The sequence below is a fragment of the Callorhinus ursinus genome, unplaced genomic scaffold, assembly GCF_003265705.2.
Source record: "Callorhinus ursinus isolate GAN/ISIS: 27379988/994484 unplaced genomic scaffold, GSC_fseal_2.0 scaffold4, whole genome shotgun sequence".
In the NCBI taxonomy this organism is placed as follows: Eukaryota; Metazoa; Chordata; class Mammalia; order Carnivora; family Otariidae; genus Callorhinus; species Callorhinus ursinus.
Genome location: NW_027397066.1, coordinates 129,738,090 through 129,758,721, shown reverse-complemented (window position 1 = coordinate 129,758,721; position 20,632 = coordinate 129,738,090). Strand labels below are relative to the sequence as shown.

At 41.0% G+C, this 20,632-nt stretch overlaps 1 protein-coding gene across 1 annotated transcript in view; it reads left to right on the top strand.

Annotated features, from left to right (window-relative positions):
* DCHS2 (dachsous cadherin-related 2) overlaps positions 1-20,632 on the top strand; it is a 247,011-nt gene that overhangs the window by 130,581 nt on the left and 95,798 nt on the right. Inside the window, exons 2-3 of the mRNA XM_073892386.1 lie at positions 431-622; positions 16,563-16,794. Coding sequence (XP_073748487.1) covers positions 431-622; positions 16,563-16,794 — 424 coding nt within the window. The remainder of the gene's footprint in view (positions 1-430; positions 623-16,562; positions 16,795-20,632) is intronic.

The window sequence follows — 20,632 nt, the reverse complement described above, 5'->3', positions numbered from 1 at the left end:
TGGAGGTGGGGTGTTGAGCCCAACACTTGAAAAACTTGGATATGAGAGGGAATCCACAGATACGTTGTCACACTGTTGGCATGGGGATGTTTTTAAAGCCTTGAAGTTGGATGGGATCACTTAGGCATAGTGAGAGGAATAAGAAGACAAAGGGCCGAGGGCTGAGCCTCGGGGAACTCCAACTTTCGAGATCGCATGAAAGTATAGCAACGGGCAAAGGAGACTGAGGAGAACTCAGACAAGGAGGAGGAAAATTGAGGGTGAGCTGTCACAGAAGGTAAAAGAAGAGAGTGAAAACCAAAGCCTATACTTTGTGAATGAATGGCTGTAGGGGTACCTCGGTTGTACAAATCATGATAGTAATTCATGACCAACTGAAAAGTGATGTTAACATTTCCATTTCCTTACCAACCAACCTCTTGTCTCATAGGTTAAAGCTTCTGATGCAGATGCAGGACTCTATGGCTTTGTGGAGTATTCTCTTTATGATGGATTCCAAAGCTATGACGTGTCTCCAGCATTCCAGATCGACCCACATGATGGACGAATCTGTGTTTCTCAAGATATCGATAGGGAAAGGGATCCCGCAACCTATGATCTCTTGGTGAAAGCTAAGGATGGGGTAAGTGTTCATGTGTGAAATCTCAAACATACTCAACAGTGAACCACTGTCTACGTATCAGAGAGTACCATTGATTATCAATTAGCCAATCTTGTCTCACAAATCACTACCTCTTTCCTTAGCAAATACCAGACATTATATATCATTTCATCCACAAATAGTTCAATAATATCTATAACAGATAATTACTTTTTAAAAACATGACTACATGGGGCACCTGGGTGGCTCAGTCGGTTAAGCATCTGCCTTCGGCTCAGATCATGATCCTGGGGTCCTGGGATTGAGCCCCACATCGGGCTCCCTGCTCAGTGGAGAGCCTTCTTCTCCCTCTCCCTCTCCCTGCCACTCTGCCTACTTATGCTCTCTCTCTGTCTGTCAAATAAATAGATAAAATCTTAAAAAAAATAAAAAAACATGACCACAATAAATTAATGATAATTCTTTAGTAATATCTAATATCCAGTCCATTTAAGATTTTCTGGATTATCTAAAAATGTCTTTTAAAAGGTGACTTATTTGACTTACGATCCAAATGAGTTCAAATTTGATTTGATTGCAGTATCCCTTCAGTTTCAGTCTATAACCGTCAGCTCCCGCCTCTCCTCCCTAACCTAACTTACCTTTTCTCTGATGGTATTTATTTTTGGAAGAAATCAAATTATTTGCCCTGTAAATGTTCCACCTTCTGGATGTGGCTGATTACATCCTTGGGATTCATTTAATGTCTTCTTTTATCATATTTCCTATGAACTGACATTCATTTAGGTGGTGCTGCGTACTTCTTACTATATCGCCAGACAGACGCCATTATTCCATTATGGGGTGCAATGTGGTGAATGTTGAATTCTGTTATTCCTTTTGCACTTATTATCTGGAATTCTTCGACTAAGAATGTTCTCTCATCAACTATTTGATTATCCTGGAATACAATTCATAGAGGAGAGGCGGGATAATGCTTGATTAGTTCTATTTTATCTGTTTTTAGAATAACAAGTTGGTGCATTTACTGTCTCCAAAGGGTGTGGATGATTTTTTTCTTTTTCTTTTTTTTTAAAGATTTTATTTATTTATTTGACAGAGAGAGACACAGCGAGAGGGGACACAAGCAGGGGGAGTGGGAAAGGGAGAAGCAGGCTTCCCATGGAGCAGGGAGCCCAATGCGGGGCTCGATCCCAGGACTCTGGGATCACGACCTGAGCCGAAGGCAGACGTTTAACAACTGAGCCACCCAGGTGCCCCAGATGATTTTTTTATTCTAGTGTGATTATAAATTCCTGGATTTTTATATATTTGATGTATTTCATACATTGCTGACATTCTCTCTGATGTTCATACTGACTCATCTTAGGTCAGTAGAGGCACCTTCAGTTTGACTCTTAAGTCTTTTTTTGGTAAACTTTTAAATTGGCATATAAAATGCATGCATCAAGGTGCACAAATTATAGTATAATTTAGTGGATTTTTGTAAAATAAACACATGCATGGAAGCTGATGAAGAAACATTACCTGAACCCCGAAAGCCTCTCTCTAGGCCTCTTGCTTATCCCTTGCCCCCTGCCTTTCAGGTTAATCACTATTGACTTTTTTTTAAATATTTTATTTATTTATTTGATAGAGAGAGCGTGTGAGAGAGTGTGTGAGCTGGGGGAGGGGCAGAGGGAGAAGGAGAAGCAGGCTTCCCGCGGAGCAGGGAGCCCAATGTGGGACTCGATCCCAGGACTCTGGGATCATGACCTGAACTGAAGGCAGATTCTTAACCAACTGAGCCACCCAGGCGCCCCCATCACTATTGACTTCTAACAACAAATATCAAACAATGAATCATGGAACACTACATCAAAAACTAATGATGTACTGTGTGGTGACTAATATAATAAAAAAAAAACCACAAATATCATTTGCCTGTTTTTAAACTTCAGCGGATAGATTTATACACTAAGTTTTTATTGTTTCTTTTGTCCAACATTATTTCTAAGAATCATACATGCTGTTGTGTATAGCGATGGTTCGTTCATTCTCATCTGTTCATAGTATTCTTTATGGGGAATTTGTGATAATTTTTTATCTATTCTATAATTGATGGCATACATTTTAGTCTATTACAAAAAGTGCTTCTATTAACATTCTTATACATGTAATTTGGTGAACAAATATAAGCATTTCTTTTTTTTTAAGATTTTATTTATTTATTTATTTATTTATTTATTTATTTATTTATTTATAGAGCACAAGCAGGGAAGGGGCAGGGGGTGGGGCGGTGCAGAGAGAAAGAAAATCTCTTTCTCCCTGCTGAGAGTGGAGCCTAATGTAGGGCTTGATTCCATGACCCTGAGATCTTGACCTAATCCGAAATCAAGAGCCAGATTCTTTTTTTTTTTAAAGATTTCATTTATTTATTTGAGAGAGAGAGAATGACAGATAGAGAGCACGAGAGGGAAGAGGGTCAGAGGGAGAAGCAGACTCCCCGCCAAGCAGGGAGCCCGATGTGGGACTTGATCCCGGGACTCCAGGATCATGACCTGAGCCGAAGGCAGTCACCTAACCAACTGAGCCAGCCAGGCGCCCAAGAGCCAGATTCTTAACTGACTGAGCCACCCAGGTCCCAAGCGTTTGTATTCAGTATGTATTTAGGAGTGGAATCACTAGATCTTAAGAAAGCCAAACAACTTTTCAAATGGTTGTACCAATTTATACTCCCACCAGAAGGGTATGAGAATTTCGTTTGCTCCACAACCTCCGAACAATTGGTATTTAATGTCTTTTTAATTATAGCAATTTTGGTACCTAGTCAGTGGTGTATCAGATTGGGGTTTTACTTTGCATTTCCTTGATGACTAATGAACTGAGCACCGTTTCTTACGCTTATTGGCTGTTTGTAGAACTGGTTTTGTGAAGTGTCTGTTCAATTCTTTACCCATTTTCTATTGTATTACCGGGTTCCTTTCTTGTCGATTTGTATGAATTCTTATATTTTTGGCATTCAAGTCCTTTGTTGTATATACTTATTGTGTGTAGCCTTTTCCATTCTGTGGCTTGCTTTTTACTCTCTTAAGGATGTCTTTTGAGGAATAGAAGTTGTTGATTCTAATAAAGCTTAGTTTATTAATTTGCTTACCTTTACAGCAAATTTAGAAGTATTTGCTATCCTTCTTAGAAGTAATGGCTTACCTTAGAGACATGAGGTGTCACCTTACATTTCCTTCTGAAAACCTTTTTATTTCACCTTTCATACTCATTTTTTCAATCTAGTGGGAGGAAGGCTTTTTATTTTTTTTTCTAATATAGATACTGAGGTAACCATTCTTTCATGCTTGCACTAGAGTATCACTTTTGTCCTAAATCATGTGCTGATGTACGTGTATGTCTATTTCTGGACACTCTATTTTTGACCTATTTGTCTACCATTGTGCTAGCACCATACTCTTAATTGTTTAAGCTCTATAATAGGTCATGATATTGTATATTCTTTTAGCTTTGTCCTTCATTTTCAAGACTGCCTTGGCTATTCCTGGCTATTCCATTTACATTTCCAAGTACATTTCAGAAACAGCTTGTTCAATTTTCATTTCTTCTTCTTCTTTTTTTTTTTAATGTATTTGACAGAGAGAGAGAGCACCAGTAGGCAGAGAGGTAGGCAGAGGGAGAGGGAGAAGCAGTCTCTCTGCTGAGCAGGGAGCCCGATGTGGGGATCGATCCCAGGACCCTAGGATCGTGACCCGAGCTGAGGGCAGACGCTTAACTGACTGAGCCACCCAGGTGCCCCTCAATTTTCATTTCGTTACAGCAAAGATAACTTACTATATACACACTATTCTGCATTTTTATTTTTTCATTTAATTTATTTTGGAGATTTTCCTTGTTTCTTTTTTATCTGCTTACTACTCCTTTGTTGGGTACAGCTAATACCTCTCTGGTCTAATCCTTTTTGAAAGTAATAGGCAGATCTACCTACTTAAGTCATGAGTTGTTGGGGAAACTGAATCTAAATATATTTACTACAAGTAAGCATGTAGAAACTACCATGAAAATGAAGTCATTTATATTTGATAAAATTAGCATGATTTGATTAGATTTTATCAACCCCTGACTATGTGGTTTTAGGAATTCTTGCTTCTTTGTAAGAAAAGATGTAAGAAACAAAAATAGGAATAAACAGAAGAATGTAGGTTAATTCAAATTACATGATTTTTAAAGCTCAATATATACACACACACACACATATTAATGCAAGACTTCAAAAATATATTCTTTTTTTTTTTTTAGAGGGAGTGTGTGTGCACGTGCACATATGCCTGAGCAAACTGGGGGGAGGGGCAGAAGGAGAGAGAGAGAGAGAATCTTAAGCAGGCTCCACACTTGGGCATGGAGCCCAACGTGGGGCTTGATTCCATGACCCTGAGATCACAACCTGAGCCGAAATCAAGAGTCAGACACGTAACTGACTGAACCACCCAGGTGCCCCCCCCAAAATATATTCTTAATAGATTTTGAGACAGTTGTAAAAGCCCATCCTAGAAGTGAATAACCAGTTTAAATCCAATTCTGCAGTAGTTGGACATCTGTTTCTAATTAGTTGGTTTCAGATGATCTTGTAAAAGTGTATAAAGAAATTATCTTAGGGGCACCTGGGTGGCTCAGTCGTTAAGCGTCTGCCTTCGACTCAGGTCATGATCCCAGGGTCCTGGGATGGAGCCCTGCATCAGGCTCCCTACTCTGCGGGAAGCCTGCTTCTCCCTCCCCTACTCCCCGTGCTTGTGTTCCCTCTCTCACTGTGTCTCTCTCTGTCAAATAAATAAATAAAATCTTTAAAAAAAAAAAAAAGAAATTAATACTGGAAATTTTTTATTCCCCCAAAGCAGTGCAATTAATTAGGATTATTGCCAGTGGAATAAAAAAATCAACCCAGATATTTAATTTAAACCTCCTTGCTTTTGTCCATTTTCATTGGGAACCTACTCTACACAAGTTATAAAGAATGCTTCCCCTTCCCCTCAGCTTACCGGACTCTACTGCAGTGTTCAAGTGCATCTTTAGCCACACCATCTCTCCACCACTCTGCCAGACTGAACAAAAGGGATGCATTTTTTTTATTTCCCAGCCAAAAGATATTTTATTTTAAAGATAATCAAGAAAGTTTATACAAACAGACTGTGGTAGCTTTTTGCTAATTTTTAAAAAATCAAAGAAGAGATGATCTCCAGGTTGATGACTGCTATGGTCTGAATGTTTATGTGCCCCCCCATTCATAAGTTGAAAACCTAACACCCAAAGTGGTGATATTAGGAGGTGGGGCCTTTGGCAAGTGTTTAGGTCATGAGGGTGGAGTCATCATGAATGGGATTAGTATTCTTACCAAAGAGGCCCCAGAGAGCCCCTTAGCCTTTTCTCCCAGTTGAGGGCCCCAGGAGAAATTGGCAAGCTCCCAGCCTTCACCAGAACTTGACTGTGCTGCCACCCCATCTTGGACTTCTAGCCTCCAGAAGTGTGAGAAGTAAATCTCTGTTGCTCGTAAGCCACCCAGTCTGTGGTACTTTGTAAGAGCAGCCAGAATGGACTAAGACAATGTGTGTGTCATAACATTCTTCTGTTTAAAAACTCCTTGTAAGTTGTAGAAGGAAAACCCTCTAACGAAGCGCAACATATTTCAGTTTTGTTTGAACAGAAACAACCTCCCTGTAGGTACTTCATATTCAAGATCTCACCCTACGTTTCCGGTGATTTCATCTTAAACCAGGCCCTGGCACAGACTGGAGCTGCTCTGTGCCCTGAGTGGTTTAATGTTGGTTTCATTATTATTTAGGGATGGGCAAGAAGATGGCTGCCATTGAAAAAAAAAAAAACAGTTTGTTATACTCACAGATTCCCAGACGGGGTTGGAGTGGGGAGGGCAGCATATGCCACACCATGGCGTAGAGGTGGGTATGTGCACAATGGGATGCACTGGGGTGGGTGAGGAGTCAGAGAGAGAGAGAGGGGGAAAACTGTGGGCAGGGGCCTTTATTGTGGTTTTCAAGGGAAGGAATGGGAAAGGCAGAATAGGCAGGCTTAGGATTGGCTAGTTTGAGTACTTGCAACACACTCTGGGGCACAGAGACTGTCTCTAGCTGTTCTGGCACTTGGCCCTGGGGTGATTAGGGCAGGTGGAGGGTGGCCTAGAGTCGTGAAGCATGGGAAAGGATGTGGTTGGGGTTTGGGGTCTAGATTGGTTGGTTTGCATTTGAAAAGCATGCTCACTGGATCCTGGGCAATCTTCCGGGATCAGCAAGGCCCAATGTCAAAGCATCAGAACACAGAAAATAGAAGACACGGCTAATACACTGCCCTGGTATAGAGCCCCTCTTAGAGGAAGGCAAAGGGCTCCCCAGAGCTCTTGCTATACTTAAGGCTCATGAAAAGAAAATCTTTGCAGCTACCTTGTTTTACTCAGCATATTGGAAATAGCACCCAGTGATACTGAGAGAATTGACTATTCAGTTCAACTTTTGTCCCCACATATCATCTGAAATCATCAAAGACAGTTTCTGTCATGGCCTGGGCTTTCAGCGCTTTGTTGTCTTTGTGTCTGGCCCATGTGGTCCCAGCAGGTATCACTCACCACTGCTAGGTCCTGTGTTGATGGTCCACATACTTTCTGTCAGGCATCACCAGTGAGTGCTCTTCCTCTTCCTCTTCCTCCCTCCTTTCCTCTCTGGTGTGATCATCCTCCTCATCTTCATCTCTTCCCTCTGCATCTTCTACCTCATCTCTGTTTTCTTCCAAGTTTATCTCCTTCGTGTACTCTTGAGTTTGTGAATCCATCTGTCTTCAAGTCTTCCATTTTTTCATCCTGTGCAGATCAAAGTAGTACAAATCCTTCAGGATAAGCTGGCCATCCCTTGTTTCCAACATGCTCCCCTAAACAATAGAGAAGCTCACACTTCTTGGTCAGCATGGTGTTGGTATGGGGACTTGGCTCTGTCGGAGGGCTGCTGGCTTCATCAGAACCATCTTCCTCCTTTCTGCCGCCTGAGACAGAGAGCACTGGTTCAATGCTAATCATTGTCCCGTCCTCTGTGACCACATTTCTGACCACGTGCAGGGACTCCTGGGTACTGGCTTCCCCACATTCCTGCTTGTTATCACTTTCAGGCTCTATTATTATTATTATTATTATTATTATTATTATTATTATTATATTTTGGCCTTGCCTATGTTTTTATTCTCTGACCCAGTCCCTTTAGCTGTCCTGCCAACCAGAGGCTCTTTGTGGTGTTATAGAAGTATGAGTCATCAAAGAAGTCAACTTCTAGACTCTCTTCTTCTTCCTTAACACAGACACCCCCAAAAAGCAGTGTCTGATGATTCAGGCCACAGCTATCAAAATGCTAGATCTAGGAGTGAGCTATATTCCCCAAGGGATAATCCGAGTCCACACCCATTGGCCTTTTTTTTTTTCCTTCCTCAGACTTTAGTGGAGCGTATCGGAATGTAGAGTGTGTTTGTCCACCTTTGTTGACTGTTTCCAATAGCCTCCATAGATGATTATGCTCCCCTATGGAGTGACAGAAATTTGGCAGCCCAGTTTAGGTTTGGGCCCTGTTCTTCACAGGACAGCTTGCTCTACATGAATGTGTCCAGGTCCTGCCTGTCATAGTGATAGATGTGATCCCTTGTACCCTCATGGAAAACACCAAAAAGAATTAACTGTGTCTTCCAGGCTACCATCTGATACCCACTTTGACTTAAAGGGTCCCTTGTTGGTTTGACTTGGTCTCCAGCCTTGGTTGCCAAATGAAGGGCCCAAAGATCTGTGTAGCGAATATGGTCAATTCATCTTTCTCAGGATGGTCAGAGAAAAACACATTCAATGTCGGTGAAGGTGGGGAATGTGCGTTTCTACAATCTGAGTGTTTTCAGCATCTCGTGTCTGGAGGTGGGCTATCGGAGTTTGAGGGTCTCCTCCTTCCCCAGCTCTTGGACATTTTCTTCTCCATCTTAGTGGCCTTTTCTCCTTCTTGGTCCATCATGTGGGTCTGAAGCCACACAGGGAGACCAAAAGAGGGAGCTGCTTGAGCAGCCTCCTTAGAAGTGGATCCTCACAGGGGCAGTTCACATGATGCATTTTTAAAGACAAACTAGAAAATTTGTCCCCCTCCCTCCCAATCATAAACATTATAACAGTTTACTATGCACTTTGTTTGGACTTAAAATTGCCTCCAACTTTCCTCTGTTTGCCTCAGAATATATAAGAGCAAACAACGTAAGTGCTTATGTAAGTGTGTATGTACATGAGTGTCTATATGTATTATGCAGTATTTATTCTGTTGCCTACATGATCTTTATACATTTCTTCTATGATGAGCTGTGCATTTCTACAGGGTAAAGCCTGCATCATCATCATTATTCTGTGCCATATCTACTAGCCCCATATGTCCCTAATCAAAAAGGTTGGTAACAATGCAGATAACCATCTAGCTTGGATCTGAAGAATAAATGAACTCAGACAAGGTATTTTAGGTTCAAGATGTTGGATTCTAGGCCATAATGAATTTATTTAAAACAATGAACTGCACCTTGACAGAAGACCTTTAACTTTACATAATTACCCTCATAATCTATGGTCTTTCCTCTGATACTTTCTCTTTCTAATACATATCCGGAAAGCTCTTTGGAAGAAAACTGCTAGGAACCCATTTGCTGGTGGTCACTAAGAGATTGTTAATCTGTCGATAGAAAATTTTTTTTCTTATGAAATGCCTAGATGTTCTGGGCTTCTTTGCTGCTGCTCTATTTATCCTTGTGATGACTGTCAATATTTTTTTAACATAATCACTTCTCCTATCCTGCTGGTATTCTGAAATAATCTATTTTTGCTGCTTCAGCTGCTGCTGTGTATCTCATAGATAGAAGCCATGAGAATGCTATAAAATTGCATAATGAAAATAAATAATTGGATTACATTGGAGAGCAAGTGGTTTTTCACAATAAAGTGCTATAATTTAATTATTCCGGGCTTATCTCTAATTCCTTGTTTCCTTTTCCCATTCATTTTTGCCAAATGAATCTCTCTTTGTGGTATGTATTTATTAACATTGTACCTCTATTTCTGTGACATCTGAATTCGGGAGCTGAAATATGTGTCTGAGATACGCTATTTCAACTCTCTCTCGCCACTCCAGGCTTAGGGGAGGGCTGTGTCAGACTAGCAATGTAGAAAGTAAACTGAGTTAGCCCTTCCCCATTATATATATATTCTTGGTAACACCTGGCTATGGAAGCTGTCCTGTACAGCTGTGTGTATGCAGAGGGATCTCTAGAAGCAAACTTGCTGAGTCAAAGCGCACACTCATCTTTCCCCCGGCTCTATTGAAATATAATTGATAAACAAATTATATACATCATGGTGTACAATATCATGTTTTTTTTTGTTTTTTTTAAAGATTTTATTTATCCATTTATTTATTTGAGAGAGTGAGAATGAGAGAGAGAGAGCACATGAGAGGGGGGAGGGTCAGAGGGAGAAGCAGACTCCCTGCTGAGCAGGGAGCCCGATGTGGGACTCGATCCCGGGACTCCAGGATCATGACATGAGCTAAAGGCAGTCGCTCAACCAACTGAGCCACCCAGGCGCCCCAATATCATGTTTTTTAAAAAGATTTATTTATTTGAGAGAGACAGAGAGTGCAGGGGAGAGGACAGAAGGAGGAGAGAGAGAATCTGAAGTAGACTCCCCACTGAGCATGGAGCCTGACGCGGGGCTCGATCTCAGGTCAGGACCCTGAGATCACAGGCTGAGCTGAAACCAAGAGTCGGATGCTTAATGGACAGGGCCCCAAAGTCATGTTTTGATATATGTACGCACTATGAAGCATTTACCACAATCAAGATAATTAGCATATCCATCACTTCACAAAGTGGTGAGAACACTTAAGATCTAGTCTCAGCAAATTTCATGTAATACAGTAATATTAGCTATGATCACGCTGTACATTAGGCCTCCAGAGCTTACTCATCTTGCACAACTGAAACTTGGAGTGCACACATTTGAATTTTACTAGATTATGTTATCTCACTTTCCAATATTCAGTTGCTTTTTTCCTATCTTATATTTTACTGATTACCACCCCTCTCACCCTGGTTTCAGAATAAGCTGCTGCCCAGTTGCTCCTATTTTCTAGCTGGATTATCTGAACTATATCTCAAACTGATTGCCTACCATTTTTTAAAATACACTACCAGAATGAATCCCTAAATGTCTTAAATACCACTCTACCTCGTATAGAGGTTTAAGCCTCCCAGCCATCTGTTGTTATCCATATGCTCATCCCCATCCTGCTCTGTTCATCCTTTGATTTGAGTCAGTCTCCTAGCCTCCCTCTCTGCCCCCGCAAACGCTTCTACCATGCCCTCTGGAACTCCTGGGCCATCACTTAGCAAACTCCCTCATAAACTCAACCTGGTCTCTGACTGCTCCTTTATGGTCTTGCCCTGATTAAAACTCCTGCCCCAGAGGATACCGATTCCTCTCCAGCCTTTCACAGAGAAGCCCATTTTCCACTAATCACAAACCGGGAGGGAGGTGTTGAGGTGGGTGCCCGCCTAATTAATTTGCCCGTTGCCACATCCAAATCATTTCTACCCCTTTCTCTGTCGAAAACCAATTCGCTTCGGAAGTTTATCTTGTCAGACTATACCATGGACATGCTTTCCTTGCTGCTGCCATATTCTAAGCCTCCTTGTCAGTTAGGACCTCTGCACCTTACAGTCTTCCTCTCCACCACCATGTTTAGTGAGCCATTCAACACCCTGAGCCTCTCACTCCCTTGACTTTCTCACTTCCAAGGATCATCACCCATAATTGCACCGCCTCTGAAATCTTGATCTCAGGCATGGTGTACTCTGATAAGCATTCTTTTTAAAAAAAGAAAAAAAGATTTTATTTATTCATTTGAGAGAGAGAGAGAGCATGAGCGGGGGCGGGGGGAGGGGGAGAAGCAGAGGGAGAGGGGAAAAAAGCAGACTCCCTGCTGAAGGACACACACGGGACTCCATCCCAGGACCCTGAGATCAGGCCCTGATCCTGGGTGGCTCAGAAGGACTGAGCCATCCAGGCGCCCCCTCTGATAAACATTCTTATCTTTGTCTCATTTACTGTAGCCTCTCCCTTCTAGCCTGTAATTCTTCTCCCAGATTAAGATCTCTAGTTTATGGACCCATCATTAAAGTCATTCAGTTGCAAAATCCCTTTAGTTCCCTCACTCCATAGAACTCTCCAGATAAAAACCCAGCACTGTCTAAACCCGCCTCTGCCTTTTGTCCACTTAACTGCTTGGGGGAGAAGGGCTGACCTTCCTGCCGACTCTCTGCTCACATTCTTTGCTTTCTTTTCCTAGTACCTTGTTAGAGATGGCTGTTTGCATCAAAAGCAAATCTCTCTGAGGTTTGGGGTCCCACCCCTTGCAGCCTTCCTACGGGCATCACTTTTGTTAAATATTTTCTCTTTTTCCTGCATCGCCAGTACCTGAAATTCTATTGAATATCTCCCATAAGCATATAAAGCGTAGTAACAGTTTTTATCTTTAAAAAAAACCTCTTTTTAAATTTCATGTACTTCTTTAGAAAACCATTTTATTTCGTTTCTTTGACTGCAGATCTGCTTAAAATAGTTGTGTCTCCTTTCCTCACTTCGTGGTCTCTCTCTGACCCATTCTTCCCATCCAGCCTCTCAAATAAAACTGCTTTTATGAACATGATTTCTGTTGTGCCACATCCTGGCATTCTTTCTTTGTGTTCATTTTATTCAACTTCTCAGTGAACTTGAAATGATTCTTTGGAAGCTGCTTCTCTTGACTTTAGTGACATCTGTTTTGTTCTGTTCCGTTTTCCTTAACAAATTGGACCCTCATTTCCCTTCACCTTTGCTCACTGAACTATGAACTCTAGGACAAAATGCATGGACAAAGAAAACTGCAGCCCACAAGAGCTAAGAGACATGAAGAACGGATATTAATATTCTCCTGTTCAAGAGCCACAGAAGGCAAGAATAAGAGAATGGAGAGTAGACAATGGCCAAAGTAGAAATAGAAATAATGGCAGAAACTTTTTCATATCTGCTGATTGCCCGAGGCAACCAGCCTCTAATATCGTATGCTTTTAATCTTGGTCCTTTCCCAGACTACTCCCAATTTCCACAGCATGCCTCGAGGGGATTGGAATTCAGGTAGATTGGTTGAGCCTCTTACTATAATTGTTTTAAAGTTTTTATTTAAATTCCAGTGGGTTAACATACAGTGTGATAATCATTTCAAGTGTACAATACAGTGATTCAGCACTTCCGTACAACACCTGGTGCTCATCACAAGTGCCCTCCTTCACCCCCATCACCTGTTTCACCCATCCCCCCACCGACCCACCTCCATTCTGAGGTGATTCCCATTCTCATTTTAGTTTTAATCACGAAATCTTTAAAAATGTATTTATTTATTTTAGAGCACGAGTGGAAGAGGCAGAGGGAAAGGAAGAGAGAATCTCAAGCAGACTCCCCAGTGAGCACAGAGCCCCACACAGGGCTCCATCCCAGGACCCATGAGATCAAGACCTGAGCCGAAACCAAGAGTCAGATGCTTAACCTACTGAGCCACCTAGACACCCCTAAATCACTTCATCTTTAAAATTATAGTGACAGACTCCTCTCTCTCACTATAATTTAAACAATGAAGTCGGATTAAAGTTATGTCAAGACCAACCACAACTTGTTGATAGAAAGAGAAAGAATAAGAAAAAGTTAAGAAATATTCATGGATGGAATTTTTGGGGTGTATTACCTGTTCCAAACTTAGCAGCTTAAAATAACAAAAATTTACTATCACACAATTTCTGAGGGCCAGGAATCTGGAAGCAGCTTAACTGGGTTGTTCTGACTCAGCATGTCTCAGAGGCTGCATTATCAGGATAGTCTTGACCAGGGACACAGAAGATTAGTTACAGAGAATTGAGAGGTGAACACTGTGAGGGGAATAAAGAAAAATGAGTTAAGATTAGCTTTCTCCCCACTGTGTTCTGTGGGATACTTGTCTCCTGTTCCTTCCAAAGAGGGTTCTGTGGTCAAATCGGAATGGGGAACACCTGAGAACTCACCCCCTCTAGAAATGGGCATAGGGAAGGCTCTCGGAGAAGTCCTGAGGCACAGGATCCATTTGACTTGGTTATTTCAGCATTTCCCCAACTTTTTGACTAAGGGACACCTTTATTTATTCATTTTTAAGACACGTTTTTTAAGGATTTATTTGTTTTTAGAGAGAGACAGCAGGTGCACGTGCATGCACGAGTGGGAGGGGAGGGGCAGAAGGAAAGGGAGATAGAATCTTAAGCAGACTGCGCCTAAGCACAGAACCAGACATGGGGCTCGATCCCACGACCCTGAGATCACCACCTGAACCGAAAACACTGAGTCAGATGCTCAACTGACTGCACCACCCAGGCACCCCAAGACACATCCTTTAACTGCTACCTCAAATATCTCTTTCTGACACCTAGATTTGATCATGCCCCTTCATTAAGGACAGCAATAATGTCCTTAATTTAAGGATATGGGAAGAAAACAGAACTTAGAATTTTATCCATTTGAACATCCTTTTTGTGATATTTTAATATAAATAATACATTAACATAGTAAATGTAAAATAAATAAGTATGGAGGGTGTACCTGCCGCATGTTTTACTGATACAAAGAATCCGCTGGTGTACGGGATAAAGTTATCCTACTTCGCATGTCAGTCAGGTTCTATGAATCTGACTCTCCAGGCTTTTCTCTAGACCCTACCCAACCTCTCCCTGGGCTCGCCCCCTAGTGTGTTGACCCTTCTTACAACATGGCAGAGAGTTTGTTTAAATGCTATTATATACTGAGGTAACTTCTGGAATCCAAGGAGAAATATAAAAGGAAGAGGAAAGGAAAGGTCAAAGGAAAACAGAAGGGAGAAGGCAGGCAGGTTGGAGAAACAGCGGGGTCTCTGTCGGGTGCCCTGCAGTACCATCAGCGGGGTCTCTGTCGGGTGCCCTGCAGTACCATCAGCGGGGTCTCTGTCGGGTGCCCTGCAGTACCATCAGCCTGCGGCCCCTCTTGCTGCCCTCCACAGGGGACCTGCAGGCCATCTGGGCCTGCTGCAGGCACAGCCCCAGGCTGCCTTGTAAGCACGGGGTGTGTGTGTGCGTGTGTGTGTGAAACAACACTTCCTTGTTTCCACTGCGGTTGCCCCCAGCCCCCATTTCTCCTGTTCTCGTTGCTAACGGACATGGCCCTGGTTCTTTATTCAACTCAGAACATGGAAAACCGCTCTATTTTTGAAGCTGTATTTCTCCATTGTACGTTGTATGACTAAAAAGTCCCCAGTGTCTAGGGTACTTGGGACCTCAGAGCATGAGAGCCATTTCCAGGTTGGGTGTTATCCCAAACAATACTCTCTTTCTGCCCTCCCTCACTCTAAGCACATGCTTCTTACACGGGCCTCTCTTTGCCTCCTGCCAAACCTTTCTTCTCCAGAATCCTCTTTCCTCTTTGCTCAGTGCATCCCTGAACTGTAGGGGGGAGAGGGAGGGAGAGAAAGAGAGAGACAGAAAGAGAGAGAGAAGTGAGTGAGAAAGCCCAGGCTGTTGTGACTTACCAAGGATTTTTGTCAAAAGATGAAAGTATCCAAATGTACCAGACAGAAATGGAAAATGGTGCTTTAAAGTAGGAACACATGTTTTACTTTAGAAAAGTAAAAATTGCAGAGGATTATTTTCTTCTATTGTATTCTCTCCCCTCTCCTGATTTTTAGTTGGAGTCAACATAGAATAAACAGTTTGGGATCTACTTCTCACTACTACTACTACTACTTTATGCCCTCTATTACCTTTCTAAAACTTGAATAATTCAGAATTCCAAAACAAATCTGGCCCCATATACTTAGGATCAGTACCTTCACTGCCACCATCCACTCCAGACTTGATGATTCCAATAGCCTCCTAACTTGTTTCCCTCTTTCCACCCTTGCTGCCCTCCAGTTTATTATAAATGGTGTAGCTAGAGTGACTGTTAAAATCTAAGTCAATTCAAGCCTCTCCTCTGCTCAAAACCCTCCAATAGGTCCTCCTTTCAGAGGCCTATAGAACTCTCCATGACCTGCCCCTACCATCCTGACATCACCCCATTGGCTTCCTTGCTGTTCCCTGACAGGCCTGGCTATACTCCTGCCTCAGGGCCTTTGCACTTGCTCTTTCCTCTATCTGTTATGCTTTTCCTCCAGATTACTGAAGTCTAGCTCCTTCACATAGGTCAGTCTTTACTCTGCCTTCTGAGGAGAGTAAGGACTGACAATCTTTTCTAAATTACGTCTTCCTCCAAAATTTCCTTATCCTTCCTCTTAACAGTTAAAAATTATCCTAGGGATAAAAGTATTTGGTGTTTGTTTGTTTTTCCTCTTCGGACAACAGGAAAACTTGCCTTGAATATCTTTGGCCTGTAGTGTGAAATTATTGCTTCATAGGAGTTTTAAGTGGTAATCTCATTCATATTTAAGAATCAGCGCTGAATGGGGCGCCTGGGTGGCTCAGTTGGTTAAATGTCTGCCTTCGGCTCAGGTCATGATCCCAGGGTCCTCGGATTGAGCCCCACGTCGAGCTCCACGTTGGGCTCTCTGCTCAGCTGGGAGCCTGCTTCTCCCTCTCCCTGCCCGCCCCCCTGTTTGTGCACTCTGTTTCTGTCTGTGTGTGTCAAATAAAAAAAAAAAAAAAGAATCAGCGCTGAAGTACGGATACCATGCTATTTATTACATGTGAACTCTTACCTCACGGTTAAAAGTAAAATGGATATATATCTTTTTTGTTGTTTTAAAATTCTATTCTAGGATCTTTGTCAATGATTCTGCATCTCAGGGTTCGGGAGAAATCCATTTGTAATCACTTCTTATTTATCCAACAGGGTGGACTAAGTGCGCAAGCTTTTGTTCGTGTGGAAATGGAGGATGTGAATGATAATGAACCTGTTTTTAACCCGTCGACCTACATGATGAGCATTAGCGGCCAGACCCAGCCAGGCACCGAGATCATCAATGTTCTTGCCACTGACAGGGATTCTGGGATATACGGAACAGTGGCTTATGAGCTTATTCCGGGAGACCTGTCATCCCTTTTTACCATCGACTCCACTACAGGTGTGTGCTCTTGGAACAATTTTCCTCTGAAATCAACAGCTTCCACTTTACTGCCAGAAAATTGGCCAAAGTGATTTTTTTTTTTATTAGCAGGGATGTTGCAGGACTCACTTCACCTTCCAGAAGGCAGCAAGGTATATTGTAAAGATCCAAGGTTTTGTGATTACATGAGACCCGGATCTGAGTTCGAGCCTTGTCTCCTACTGGTCTTACAATCTTTATTGGCCTCAGTCTCTTTACCTTAAAAGTAGCGCTATTAATTCCTGAGTTGCAAGGTTTTGAGAGGATTAGAGGCAGTAAATTTTGAGAAACAGCTGGCTGATAGTATTTATTTTGCTAATGTTCATTCACTCCATTCATATGATCTTGCCATCTAAGGGTGACTTCCATGATTTCAGTGTTATTAAGAGATATTTTAGTGCAAAGAACATTGCGTGGACATCCAAAGTTAGATCGCTTTCTTGTACTAGGTCTGGCATTCCCTAGTGTCTTTGGGTCTTAGCTTCCTTGTTTTTAAAATGATACCCAAAGCTCCTTTTAATTCTCTAATATAGTAACTGCATATCTGCCAAAGAAGTCCAGTGGATAAACTGAGTCTTTTAGGAATAATCAAAATTTAGGAGGTTATCATCCCCTTCTTATTGGTTTATTGTTAACAAAGTAATGTTTGAAATAGTTGATTACAAGAAAATCTAAAATTTCAAGTATATATTATTACATTGTAATACTTTTGAGATATTGGAGATGTTCTGGTCCCAAAATGGTACTGCAAAAATAAACAAACAAAAACTTTTTTTCTTTTACATTTCTCCTTCTTTTAAAAAAATTTAATTAAATTTTTCTTCATTGTAGTAAGAACACTTAACGTGAGCTCTGTCGTCTTGACAAATTTTTAAGTATACAATGCAGTATTGTTGTCTGCAGGTATAATGTACAGCCAGTCTCTAGAGCTTATTCATCTTGCTTAGCTGAAACTTCATGCGCATTGATTAGCAATTTCCCATCTCTCCCTCCTAGCTAGCCTCTTGCAACCACCATTACTCTCTTTGATTTTATGATTTTCACCATTTCAGAGACCTCATGTAAGTGGAATAATGTAGTATTTGTGATTCTGTTACTGGCTTCTTTCACTCAACACAGTATCTTCCAGGTTCATCCATACTGTTGAATTTTGCATGATTTCCATCTCTTTTAAGGCCAAATACTATTCCATTGTATGTATGTACCACATTTTCTTTATCCATTCATCTGTTGATGGACATTTAAGTTGTTTTTTACAGCTTGGCTGTTGTGAACCTGGGAGTGAGGATATCTCTTTGACATTTTATTTCTTCTTAAAGCACCTGACCTGAGCACAGGTAGAATGCATTTCTGTTGTGATGAGGATAATGTCAGGTGCTATAATAGGCATTTTCTGTACATTGTCTTTATTGGATCTTCACAATACCCTCTGCAACAACCATTTTCGCTAGCAACAAACAATAATTTACACAGCAAATCTAACCATGTTAGTTTGGCTTCTCACCCAACCCCGGTAGCTGGAGAGTCATGGCTTCTTGCTTGGAAGGTGTACTTGCATCTGATGTGTGTGACTGGTTGGGGGATTAGTTGTTTACAATGGCAGTCTTAATAAGGCAGAACTTTCCTTGCTCAAAATAATCCACTGACATGGCTCCTTTAACGTTTCAAAGATCAGAAGAAAAAAAAAAAATATATATATATATATTTGTTTTTTAGGAAATTAGTCTGCTTATCTTGGCTTTTTCAAAATCTGTCTAAACTCCTTGTCAAATTGTCAGGCTCTCTAGGACACTAGCATTGCCAAAAATATATAGGTCGGCCAGTAATCAGGGCACAGGATCTAAAAACATTTAGTAGATTGTTTTTAAAAGACATCAACATGCTCATCGTCTAGTTTTCCCTGGAAGGTCTTGAAGAATGAGCTGTACTGTGTTCTGTTTTTAGAAGAGATCTCTTGCTGCTGTACTGGCTTCCATTCCTGGCATGGGCTATAAGACAAATGCCATTGTTAATCAAGGAGAACGCTTTACGTGGGTCATTATCTAGGGAAGTATCACGGTATTTTTTTTTTTTTTAAGCAAAGACCAAATTCATAATGGAAGTAGCCATGGGTTATTATTGTTGGCAGTTTTGATGCCGGTTCATTTAGGTTGAAGATGTTTTTCTAACAGTGCTCAGAATTTGGTTGCGCTTAATCGCAACTCATGAGAAATTCATGAGGCCTGGTAATGCTTTACTTTAACCTTTAGAAGAGAATTAAACAGCATCACAACTAGCTATGGGAAAAAGTTGCCTAGTGAACAAGCAGTCTTCAGTTGGAACAGTTGAATTCAAGTTTATCTGTTGGCTGACCGCAACTCCAAATACATTTCTATATCGTACATAATAGTTAGGCTTCTAGGCCATGCCAAAAAAGCTAATTGAACTGTTGATGCTCTCGAAGAGTAGAACAAGGAGCTATATTGGGATATGGTTTTCTTCTTCTGGATCTGCTTTTTGTTGTCGTTGGTGTTATTGCTGTGACCTATATAAAGTTGGACTTTCTTGCTTCTGCCATAAGGTCTGTCTTTACCGAAGCTGCCCGTGTAATTGCAGTGTCAAGAAATTGCCTCTATCAATATATATTTGTAGAATGAATGAATAAGTGACATCTAGAAATAATTGCAAAGTGATTTAAATCCTTATTACGAATTCTTAAGAAACTGCAAGAGAGTGTCATTGATAACACAGAGCAAAATTTCATTTAAAATCTTCTTTCTGCATCACAGTGTGGTAGGTAATGCTATGGCTCACCCCCACTTTTCCTCAAAATTCTCCCAAACTCTTTCCACCTGGCTAGCACTTTTCTAGATATATATGCCAAGTATACTAAATATATTTGCATTTGTATATAGTTATACAATTCTATAGATGTATAGCTGTATAGTTTTATATTATATGAGAAGAATATTGAGAATCAATGAGCTAATTTATACATTGTCACTTCTTCATGAATTAGTCTAGGAATCTCTCTTAGAGACATTTATTCACTTGTTCACTGGTTCATTCATCCTTTCATTTTGACGCTTCCTCTATCAGACATGCTGTTTTCTAAGCTTGCTCATGTTCTAGGCTCATGTTTTTCTGAAGACAAGAGATTGCCCATTGATCTCTTTGTGCCACAATCAAGACTCATACTTTAAAAATAGAGCTCTTTGACTTTCTGTGTTCATCTGGTAAGAAAGATGTTTTGGAGAAAACTGGAAGGGGGTGTGGTGATGTCATGGTTGTTTTCTCTTGTGGGTTTATCTTCCTGTTCTGTTTCTGGTTTTCTAAGTTTGTTGTTGGTTCAAAGAACATTTTTGTAAAATGTGCTTAGGCACCAGGAGAGATATTGAACTGAGCCTTCATCTCTCTTATTCTCAGTTAGTTGTGTTCCTTTGATGTGGGCACGAGGCCGACCACACTGTTTTGAGTTTTAAAAGAAGGAAATACAAGAGTCATGTTTATTAATAGCTCTTTTTATGTTTTTAATCCCATTTTATGAATTGTATGTAGATTTTTTCTTATGTTGTTTGAAGTATTCCCTTTAGTAGCATGAAAAGAGTAGTTCTTTAGCTCCTGTGTATGTCCTATTTAGTTAGTAATTTTATACTGAAGCGAACGTTACTACCAACTCAGATTATTTTAAGGTGTCTGATTTCAAACATTTGTTTGGTCATTTGCAGTAGCCCAACTACCTCTTTTGCTAGGATTACCTTTGGTTAAATTCTTCTGGTTTGCCTCTCTTTATAGAAGCAAGTTAATGATATAAAGAAAAGTCAAAGTTCTAAAGAGT